Source organism: Morus notabilis, unplaced genomic scaffold (assembly GCF_000414095.1).
Source record: "Morus notabilis unplaced genomic scaffold, ASM41409v2 Scaffold827, whole genome shotgun sequence".
NCBI lineage: Eukaryota > Viridiplantae > Streptophyta > Magnoliopsida > Rosales > Moraceae > Morus > Morus notabilis.
Window position 1 is genome coordinate 154428 of NW_010359381.1, and position 11315 is coordinate 165742.

The 11315-nt window shown below is 40.2% G+C and overlaps 1 protein-coding gene across 1 annotated transcript; it reads left to right on the forward strand.

The window, feature by feature from the left end:
* Positions 1–1524: 1524 nt before the first annotated feature.
* Positions 1525–10923, forward strand: LOC21393712 (soluble inorganic pyrophosphatase 6, chloroplastic). Its single transcript, XM_010094230.2, has 6 exons — positions 1525–1896; positions 2831–2991; positions 3617–3717; positions 3817–3998; positions 4482–4580; positions 10580–10923. The coding sequence occupies exons 1-6, from the start codon at positions 1651–1653 to the stop codon at positions 10670–10672; spliced, it is 882 nt and encodes a 293-aa protein (XP_010092532.2). The 5' UTR covers positions 1525–1650; the 3' UTR covers positions 10673–10923.
* The last annotated feature ends 392 nt before the right edge of the window (positions 10924–11315 follow it).

Sequence of the window (11315 nt, forward strand, 5' to 3'; positions counted from 1 at the left end):
TTCATGTATAGATATGTATATATAAATTAATACTCTGCTATAAAAATTATTAACTCTTTACATAATATAAAATTATTACCCGCTGCAACGCGTGGGGATAAGGCTAGTATAATATAATTTAGAAGATTACAAATAAAAAAAAAGATAAAATCATTTTGATACATGTTGTTATAATAAAAGTACTTTGTGTTTTTAATAATATTAAAGCGGTACTTACACTTTTGAAAAAACATTCCTTCAATACCTTGAAATAAATTTTTAGGACATGCAATTTAACATTTTGACTTATTTTAGTTTTTAATTTTTATGGGAGTTTTTCTGGCAATATTAGAAAAAATAAACTACCGGTAGTTTTCTACTTTTCAATCGTTAGATTTATATTAGAAACTCTCTGTTTTATATACTTTTTTAATCTGATTTGATTTTAATCATATCTAATGATTATAAACTAGCACTACTTAGAGATGCCCACCAGATTAAGTCTTAATTTTTAAATGCTTTAAAGTATTTTTAGAATTTAAATCTTTTTGACCAAGTAGAATTTTTTTTGAAAAATTATTATTTTATTGTTATTTACCGGCAATGGTAGATAAATATTTTGTGTCTCTAAAATCGGTCTCAAAGTATAAAAACAATAAATCTTTAAAGGAGTTGTCTATAATTCTCCAGTTTGAAAATGAGAAACAAGTCCCCTATATGCCATCTTAACGGGCTTATGTGCCAATCATAACCGGCTAAAAGCTTAACATAATTTTCTTATATTAATTCGTAACAGTTACTATTTTAAAAATCAAAAGTCGTTTTTAAATATATAACAATAAATGAGTGTTATGTACTCATGTTATGAATAATTATATAAAAAATATTAAAAGACATATCAATAAACAACTATCATTTTTATTCTCATTTTAAACCTTGATAATATTTTCATAAAGAATTACATCTATCATGTTCTTTTTTTGATAGACACATCTAATCATGTATGAACATGTGTTTAGAGTAGTAGATGATAGTGTTTTATTTCTCACATGCTTAAAAATGACTTCTGATTCCTAAAATAGTAACGGTTAAGACTTAAAAAAAAAATTACGTTAATCATTAATCATTTAGATCTCGTTCACTTTGCGAATTCGAATTTTTAATTTGAGATTAGATGTGATATTTTTTAAGAATTTTTAATTATAACAAAAAAATTAAATGTGATATTTTCTAAAAAATTTTAACTATAAAAATTTAAAACAGAAAAATTAAATTAATAAAAAAATTAAATGTAATATTTTCTAAAAATTTTTAATTATACAAGCTTAAAATTAAAGAGTGAATCAATAAAAAAAAAAAAAAAAAAAAAAAAAAAAAGGCCTTTGCGATATTTACCGTAAAAATGGTGAGGGACAAAAAAAAAAGAAAAAAAAGAAAAAACAGTTCGATAGATCATGAGTGGATTGGATATCAGCAAAGAAAGGTGTGGGCCCCAAATCTCCACACTCGCACACACTATCAACCCAATCAAAATACACCACTTGTTTCCTGGCTCAAAACCCCATACGTCTCTCTCACTTTCTACGCTTTTTCCAAAACTTTTCCTCTCTCGAGTCAGACACCCCACTCTCTCTCACTCCTACTGACTCGCCACCTTAAGAAGACGCATCCATGGCGACCGCGAGAGTGCTAGCAGTCGCCAACACCACCGGCGCCGCCACAGCCTCGTGCCTGCTCTCCAAGGCGACTCCTTTGTTCCCCAAGCACGGCGTCTCTTTCGCCAGGAGATTGCCGTCGACGACCAGGAGGTCCTTCGCTTGTCGCGCCATCTACAACCCTCAGGTTCAGGTCAAGGAGGAAGGTCAGGCCGAAACCCTAGATTACAGAGTCTTCTTCCTCGACGGTTCCGGCAAAAAGGTTTGACTTTTTATTTATCTATTTATTTTGCGGTCTTTGTTTGGTTGCTGAGAAAATAAAAAGGAAAAGAAAGGAATGTGAAAATTTTGATGGAGATACCGGGTTTTTAACTGATTGTCTCTAGCGAATTGACAGCGTAAATGCCGTTTTACTTCTTTGCAAACTGCAAAATTAGAGCTTGTTCAAACATGCATATCGCGAGAGAAAAGGAAATATTAATTGACATTGTTTACAACAATTATAAGGCATCTAAATTTGTAGAGAAGACGAAAAAGGACGATGAAGTTCAGAACTTTACATTTTTTTGTTAATTTTTTATGGTTTTAATTTGAAAATTGAGTGATTACACTTGAGTAATTTAGTTCTAATTTCTCTGGAAAGACTGAATATGTATTTGGGGGAATAGGACTGAGAACTCAGAATGCTTGCTCTCCTGGACATGATTGAAATTTCATATATTGATGCCATGAAATTTCAGATTCTTTGCAAACTCCGCCTATGTGTTTGTATAGCCGGTCCCAAGCCCGGGTAAAGGAGGAGGGTTGCGGTAGGTTGATGGCCAGCGTAAAAATAAGTCACTCTCATGGATTTTACTTACATAGAATCTGTTGTTGTTGTTGTTGTTTATGCCATGGAATGAATGTTTACATGATTTAGAAGAAAGTATTGGAAAGAAAACAAATTAAAATTCCATCTGGGGCTATTGTGAGACTTTGGACTGTTTGTGGTCAATTGAATTTGTAAGAAGTTGAAACTATCAAATTATAAATATAAGAAAACTCCAGGGAAAAAAAAAACTCACTGTTTTTATTTGAACAAAAAAGTGATCCTTTTGGATTAATCAGGATTTGGTATTGGATTTTCTACAAAAATTGAAAAAAGTTTTCCTTTTTGTGTCAGCCTGCTAAAACATAGCGTTAAACTTTATATACAGGTTTCCCCTTGGCATGATATTCCTCTCCACTTGGGAGATGGTGTTTTCAATTTTGTTGTTGAAATACCCAAAGAATCGAGTGCAAAGATGGAGGTTGCTACTGATGAGCAACACACTCCAATAAAGCAGGACACAAAGAAAGGAAAGCTTCGATACTACCCGTAAGACAAAAATTTATTGTTTTTGTTGTGTTTTGTTTAGTGTCTCGTCCTACAGTTTCTTGGATTTGTTGTCATCATCCATTAACACGAACATATCTAAGCTTATACAGCTTGCAATATGTCTTTTTAACAGTAATGGAAAACATGCCAGTTTTAATGCAGTTATCTTCTGCTTGAAGTGTCGAGTATTTCCTTTATTGCACGAGTTAAATCTTACCCAGATTACTCTAAGTATTATCACTACTGGCTATATCGGTTAATCTCTGATTTTAATGCATTTGTTTTTTTATGTAACTATTGTCTGCTCTCTCCAATGCAAGTTATTCCTGTGATAGGATTTCTTTTATCTATTTTTCGCCGCTATTACATAAAAAAGGCAAACAATGAAACCAAAAGGAAAAAGGAAAGGATAACTTGTTATGACAATTAATTTAGCTGTGCCATCTCCAACTGTTCTTGCATTTCTAATTGATTTGTTTTATGCCATTAAGTAGTTGGTATTTGCTATCTCCTTGCTTTGTTCTTCATCATTCGGGTTGTCTTAATTAAGTGTTGTTTGTTTTCAATATATTTCTTAATATGTTTATTTTTTCCTCTCTTTTTTTAAATGTTAAACTATGTTCAGTTACAACATAAATTGGAATTATGGATTGCTTCCTCAAACATGGGAAGACCCATCGTTTGCTAACTCTGAAGTTGAAGGTGCATTTGGAGATAATGATCCAGGTATCACTGCAGTGCATTCTTTTACTTTTGCATATTCTTTTCCTGGGTAAATACAACAGTGCAGATCAATAGTCTTCTTTTGTTTTCATAAACTTGCAGTTGATGTTGTTGAGATTGGTGAAAGTCAGAGAAAGGTTGGTGAGATTCTCAAAGTGAAGCCCTTGGGTGCTCTAGCTATGATTGATGAGGGGGAACTTGACTGGAAAATAGTTGCAATTTCATTGGATGATCGAAAAGCTTCTCTTGTGAATGATGTTGATGATGTTGAGAAGCATTTCCCTGTATGTCTCTTTTTTACTCATCTTGTGTGTTGTTTCCTTTTTAATGCTCATTAGATGACAATTTAGAGGAGCTTGAACATATTTTTAGGATGTTAGGGGTTGGGAAAAGAATCATATATCATTTACCAATTAAATTAGGAAGATGGTTTGTATTCCAGCATTTGATTGCCTCTAAAGTGAGCAAAACATTTGATAGTTGCGTTTTGGGTTGATTACATGGTAAAATTTTGTAGCTTCTTAGGTGTAGGAAGGCCATGGAGATATTGAGTGAGTTGGGTCTTTGTAAAAACTTAGTTTCATTTTTTGCATGCAACGAATGGAAAAATATTGTTAGGATTAAGAATGTTACGCATAAGGTCAAGTTTCTCTTTTCATGGCTTTCTGTTCATTATATAATCTTGAATCTTCTTTCTTGGAGATGAAGTTATTTAAGCTAGGATATAGCTCTTTTAGTGTAGGGTCTAATCCATTGGCTTTCTTCAGGGAACTCTTACTGCAATAAGGGACTGGTTTAGAGATTACAAGATCCCTGATGGCAAGCCTGCTAACAAGTTTGGTCTTGGCAACAAGGCAGCAAATAAGGTAGGTTTTTGTTTTATATTTTTTATTTATTTAATGGTGCCAATGTCTAAAGCTCTTTCCCATAACTCTTATATTTTCACTGTGAAGGTCGAGCAATACTTCTGATTGGTTCCTTTTTTGTTTCACCTAAAGTTATGGTAGGAAAATATATAAGAATCTTGTCTGCATAATGTTTTAAGCATAATATGGTGCTGAATCTTTATTATTTGTCCTTGGCAAGTAGTTGTGACCTGTGAGGTTAGGTATATTTATTTAGCAAAGTGGTAATATGAGCAACTGCCTGGATAAGGAAGTGAGGCCCTTCTGGTCGATCTGCCCATGGATTTGTGTGTTTTGTTATTAAGCCCAAGCCCCTACAGACTTATGTTAGGCATAGGGTTAGGGGGCAGATTAGTCTTTTAGTATTTTATGGATTTAGGGCTTTAGTATAAAGAGGGCATTAGCAAGTTAATTATGTTTATGCTGAGTTTTGTCAAGTTATTAGGAATAATTAGGAGTTTTAGAGAGACTGACCTACCTTTTGAATTATAGGTCAGGATTTGTCTTTCAGTTGATTTGATTAATAATAATAAGCCTTAATTCAGCCCTAATCCCAATTGATTCTTCTCTGAAACCTATCAAATTGGTATCAGAGCAAAATCGTAGGACAATGGCAGCGAAGAAGGTGGACGCGCTTGAAGAGAAATTAGAAACGGATGGTGGATCGCTCAAGATCACCATTGACGAGCGATTTAACACCGTCCAACAACAGTTTTCGTCCCTTGAGGCCATGTTGCTGAAATTAACGGAGCTCCACCTCAACCCACCATCGACAGCAGCGACGAGCCATGGCGGCGCAACGGGAGAGGAGTCCGGCGGTACGGAACCTGTGGTCGGCGCCGCCTTGGGGCGCGCCAGGGTCGGGGGTGGCTGGGCACGGCGTCTCAGCGCCGTTTTGTGGTGATTCCGAACCTGGGCAGGGCAGATCCGGGCCTGGGCAGGGCAGGTTTGGGCCTGGGCAGGGCGGATTTGGGGGCGTACAGCCGGGAGGAGGGGTTTTGGGTGAGAGGGGAAGCAGGTATGACGGCATTGCGGTTGGGCAAGGGTTATCAGCTCAATTTGGGGCTGGGCAAGGAGGATTTTGGGCTGGGTCTTCTGGATTTATGGAGAGTGGAGGAGAATTGGGAGGTTGGAGGCCTCCAATGGCGCGAAATTGGGCGGGGAAAACCCAATTTGGGGTGGATTCTAGGGTAAGGAAGTTGAAAATGCCCATTTTCGAAGGTGAGGATGCATATGGATGGGTGTATAGGGTAGAGCGCTATTTCGCCATCAATGGACTCTTAGAGAGGGAAAAACTGATGGCGGCGGCTTTATGTTTGGAGGGAAAGGCCCTTGTGTGGTTTCAATGGTAAGAACAACGACAACCATTGAGGTCATAGGGTGAATTTAAGGACCGGCTGTTGGAGAGGTTTCTAGCCACTCAAGAGGGAGATCTACACGAACAGTTTTTTGCCTTAGACCCAGGATAGGACGGTCATGGAGTATAGGGAGAAATCTAAGCTACTATCGGGTCGTTTAGGGGGAATCTCAGAAGCGGTGTTGGAGGGGAATTTTATGAAGGGATTGAAGCCGGAGATCCGAGCGGCGCTGCGTTTGCTGAGATCGAGAAGGTTAGGGGAGACGATGGAGTTGGCACCGATGATTGAGGATAAGAATGCAGCGGAGCGAGTCAATAGGAGCAATTCAGTTGGTTTTTCATACCAAAACAACACACCACCGGGAGGATAGAAAACTCAGACGTTGGGATTTCAGAGAAAGCCCCAAAAGGATCAGGTTAGTGGGGCACGTCCAGGAGTGACTTTCAAACGCCTCACTGAGACAGAGATTCAGGACAAGAGGGTGAAGGGGTTGTGCTTTCGATGCGATGAGAAATTTTCTTCGGGGCACCGATGTAAGGACCGAACACTACAAGTCCTGACTGTGCGTGATGACGAGGAAGGCGGGGAAGAAGCCAAGGAAGAAGAGATGTTGGAGGAGAAGCATCTTCACCTTGATGTGACCGAAGTTTCACTTAATTCGGTGGTGGGATTTACACCGAACCACACCATGAAGTTAAGGGGGAGTATCGGCGAATGGGATGTGGTGGTGTTGGTGGATAGTGGAGCGACCCACAATTTTATCTCCAATCGAGTAGTAGACAGATTGGGCCTCCATTTGACAGACACCGACAGTTTTAGGGTGGTTATGGGTACTGGATTGGTGGAGAAGAGTAGGGGAATATGTAGAGGATTGATCTTGAGGATACTGGGAGTTCAGGTGTTGGAGGAGTTCCTTCCCGTGGATTTAGGAAGTACAGGTGTCATCTTGGGGATGAAGTGGTTACAGTCATTGGGATAGATGAGGGTAAATTGGAAGTTGTTGACAATGAAGTTTCAGTTGGGGGATCATGCAGTGGTTCTACGGGGCGACCTGAGTCTATGCAAAACTCTGGTGTCGCTCAAGACTATGGTGAGGACGATTCAGGACGCGGGGCGCGGATTTTTGATCGAGTTGCATAACCTCAAAGGGGAGCAGAGAGAGACAAAAAGGATGATTTCAGAGCAGGTTCAACAGCTGTTGAGGCGTTTTAAGGGGGTTTTCTGGATGCCGGAGGGGCTACCCCTACAGCGGGATCACGAGCACGCGATCGTGCTTAAGGAAGGGGCCTCACTCGTTAGTGTCCACCCATATCGCTATCCCCAGATACAAAAGGATGAGATTGAGAGGCTGGTCAAGGAGATGTTGGAGGCAGGGATCATACAACCGAGCGTAAGTCCGTTTTCGAGCCCGATTTTGTTGGTGAAGAAAAAGATGGGAGTTGGAGATTTTGCATCGACTATCGAGTCCTGAACAAGGAAACAATGCTGGATAAGTTTTCTATTCCAGTGATCGATGAGTTGTTGGATGAGTTGCATGGAGCAACGGTGTTCACAAAGATTGTCTTGAAGTCGGGATATCACCAGATTCTGATGCGGCCAGAGGATGTGCATAAGACTGCATTTCGGACTCATGAGGGACATTACGAATTCCTGGTCATGTCGTTTGGCCTCACGAATGCTCCAGCCACTTTTCAGTCATTGATAAATAAAGTATCATCTACGGAAGTTTGTCTTGGTTTTCTTTGATGACATCTTAGTCTACAGTAGTGCTATGGAGAATCATGTGAGCCATTTGGTGATAGTGTTGGCTGAGTTACAGAAACATCAGTTGTTTGCCAATCGGAAGAAGTGTTTGTTTGCTCAGGCAAGGGTGGAGTATTTGGGGCATGTTGTGTCACCTGAGGGGGTTTCAACAAACCAGTCTAAGGTGGCGGCGATGCTGGAGTGGCCATTACCTAAGACGTTGAAGGAGTTAAGGGGATTTTTGGGGCTCACTGGGTACTATTGGAAGTTTGTGAAGGGGTATAGCACCATAGCGTGGCCCCTGACGGAGCAGTTGAAGAAGGCTAGCTTCTAGTGGGGGGGAGTGGCAACTCAGGCTTTCGAGAAGCTGAAAGGGGCCATGACTAGTGTGCCGGTGTTGGCTTTACCGTACTTTAGCCAACCTCTTATTATGGAGACGAATGCTTCGGGGTACGGGCTAGGTGCAGTCCTCATGTAGAACCAGCGACCAATCGCTTATTTCAGCTAGGTGTTAACCGCACAGGCACGGCTCAAGTCAGTTTATGAGCACGAATTCATGGCGATTGTGTTAGTCGTACAGAAGTGGAGGCCATACTTATTGGGGCGACGCTTCATTATCCGAACGAATCAGTGGAGTCTCAAGTTTCTGCTGGAGCAACGGTTGGTGACTGAGGAACACCAGCGTTGGCTGTCTAAGCTGTTGGGGTATGACTTTGAGATACAATACCGCCCAGGGTTGGAGAATAAGGCAGCGGATGCCTTGTCGAGACAGGTGGAGGAGCCGCAATTGGTAGCGTTATCGGTGCCGTTGGTGATGGATTGGGAGGCACTGCTGCGAGATATTGAGGTGGACGAAGGGTTGAAGAAGATCTGGACTGCGTTAGCGCGAGGGGAGACAGGATATCCGGGCTATTCTTTAGAGGGGCAGCGATTGTTATACTAGGGGCGTCTCATTTTGCCGAGAACATCGCCCCATATATCGAGGTTACTGTAGGAGTTTCATGGGAGTGCGGTTGGGGGTCACTCCGGGGTTCTTAAGACTTACCGGCGCTTGGTAGTTGAGTTGTATTGGGTGAGAATGAAGAAGGATGTGGAGGACATGGTAGTCAGGTGCGATGTGTCAGCGTCACAAATACTAGGCAATGGTGTCAGGAGGGTTACTGCAACCTTTATCGCTACCGGATAAGGTTTGGGAGGAGGTGATGATGGATTTCATTGAGGGGTTGCCTCGGTCGAATGGGTTTACAGTGATTTTGGTGGTGGTTGATCGTCTGAGTAAGTATGCTCACTTCATACCCTTGCGACACCCTTATACCGTGGTGACAGTGGGCTGAGTATTGGTACAATACCTCTTACCATACTGCTTCACAGACCACTCCTTTTAAGATCTTATATGGACGGGACCCGCCGCATTTGGTGCATTATGGGCATAGCATGTGTTAAAGTATAAAACTATTGTTGTCCCATCTCCTAATAGCTTAAGCTTTTGGGATGGATTGGTAAACTAACATGGTATCAGAGCGGGAGGTCCTGAGTTTAAACCCCTGTAATTGCACTCTTTATCCCCATTTAAAATTACCATCATGTGTTGGGTCTTTAATATATCTCGGGCCTAAATATTCACGTGTTAGACTTTTCAATTAATTTACCCACACGATTGCCCATTGTCCAGCCCACACGTGAGGGGGAGTGTTAAAGTATAAAATTATTATTGTCCCACCTCTTAACAGCTTAAGCTTTTGGGATGGATTGGTAAAACTAACAGCATGACACCTGTGTTGCAAGTGGATCAGTACTTGTAAGAAAGGGATAGAATGTTGGAAGAGTTGAAGAGGCATTTGTCTAAGGCTCAGTAGATTATGAAGAAGCAGGCTGATGGTCATAGGAGGGATGTAGAGTTTGCGGTGGGGGACCGGGTATACTTGAAGCTTCGATCATATCGGCAGAAGACCTTGGCGCGGCAGAGGAATGAGAAGCTCTCTCCTCGGTATTTTGGGCCTTATGAGATTATAGAGAGCATTGGCGAGGTGGCTTATCATTTGAGGTTGCCACCCTCTTCGGCGATTCATCCGGTGTTTCATGTGTCTCAATTGAGACGGGCTATTGGACCATACATTCTCTCCTTTACTACCGCCCACGTTGACTGAAGATATGGAGGTTGTGTTGGAACTAGCTGCTTTAGAAGGCGTGCGCCAAGGGCTGTCAGAACAATCGGGCGATAAAGAGGTGCTGATTAGATGGAAGGATTTGCCAGACTATGAAGTGACGTGAGAACCGTTTGCCTTGATTCAGGAGCAGTTTCCTTTGTTCCACCTTGAGGACAAGGTGTCTCATTGGGAGGGGAGTAATGTTAAGCCCAAGCCCCTACAGACTTATGTTAGGCATAGGATTAGGGGGGCATATTAGTCTTTTGGTATTTTATGGATTTAGGGCTTTAGTATAAAGCGGGCATTAGCAAGTTAATTATGTTTATGCTGAGTTTTGTCAAGTTATTAGGAATAATTAGGAGTTTTGGAGAGATTGACCTACCTCTCGAATTGTAAGTCAGAATTTGTCTTTTAGTTGATTTGATTAATAATAATAAGCCCTAATTCAGCCTTAATCCCAATTGATTCTTTTTGAAACCTATGATAGGTATATTTATTTAGCACAGTGGTAATATCAGCAATTGCCTGGATAAGGAAGTGAGGCCCTTGTGGTCGATCTGCCTATGGATTCGTGTGTTCTGTTATTATTTTTTTTATCACATGCAATATTAGACAGTTCTTGGTGTAAAGTAATGCCTCTAAGTATTATGGTCGGTTGTATCCATATCAAATGCTTTGTATCTGATTCCAGTGTAATTTTTAAACTGAACAGGACTATGCTCTTAAGGTCATCACCGAAGCCAATGAATCTTGGGCCAAACTAGTCAAGAGATCAATATCCGCAGGAGAGCTGTCACTTGTATAGAGCGGGAACTCCCGGTGCTTGTACGTGTTAGTTATTTATTTAGATGCTTCTGAGAGCATTCCTGGGAATAATTAATATATAAATTCTGACATTCAATGCCATTTTTCCCTTATTGAGCTAGAATAATCTCTACCGGTCTATTTCTTTTGTTTACTTTGACGAAACATGTTGATTCTGAGCGGAATTTAGTTTATCATCACGTGTAAGATTTAAATTTGGTTTGCTATATGATTCTCTCTATTTAAATTGGCTGGGTGAATTCGGTTTTTAAGGTCAAGCTATATTAGAAAGTCCTCTTTTGTGATTGGTATAGCTATTAAACAAACATCTTTATTGCATCAAACCGCAGATTCAATCGGGTTTGTTTTTTAGACATTTTGCTTCATTCTCAAATGATATTTCAAGCAGCCTAAGAATAAGAATTGCCATTTCCATTCATACAAACAGTGCGTAAACCGTTCAGCTTCACTTGCCAGGATTTAACGTAAACACTTGGATCAAAAACCTGTTTTGGAGCTTTGTAAAATGTTTGTTCGAGTATGACAATGAGGATTTTTTTTTTACTGTTTTTAAACCTGTGGGGCTTTTTATTTAATTAGATAATTAATTATTAGTAGTAGTTGCTGTACTAAGGCTATCCTTT

Bases quoted from the DNA above. Each gene is read 5' to 3' on its own strand.
- LOC21393712 (XM_010094230.2), top strand. From the start codon at position 1,651: ATGGCGACCGCGAGAGTGCTAGCAGTCGCCAACACCACCGGCGCCGCC. The intron at 3,999-4,481 runs GTATGTCTCTTT...GGCTTTCTTCAG, and splicing joins ATGTTGAGAAGCATTTCCCT to GGAACTCTTACTGCAATAAG. The intron at 4,581-10,579 runs GTAGGTTTTTGT...TAAACTGAACAG, and splicing joins GCAACAAGGCAGCAAATAAG to GACTATGCTCTTAAGGTCAT.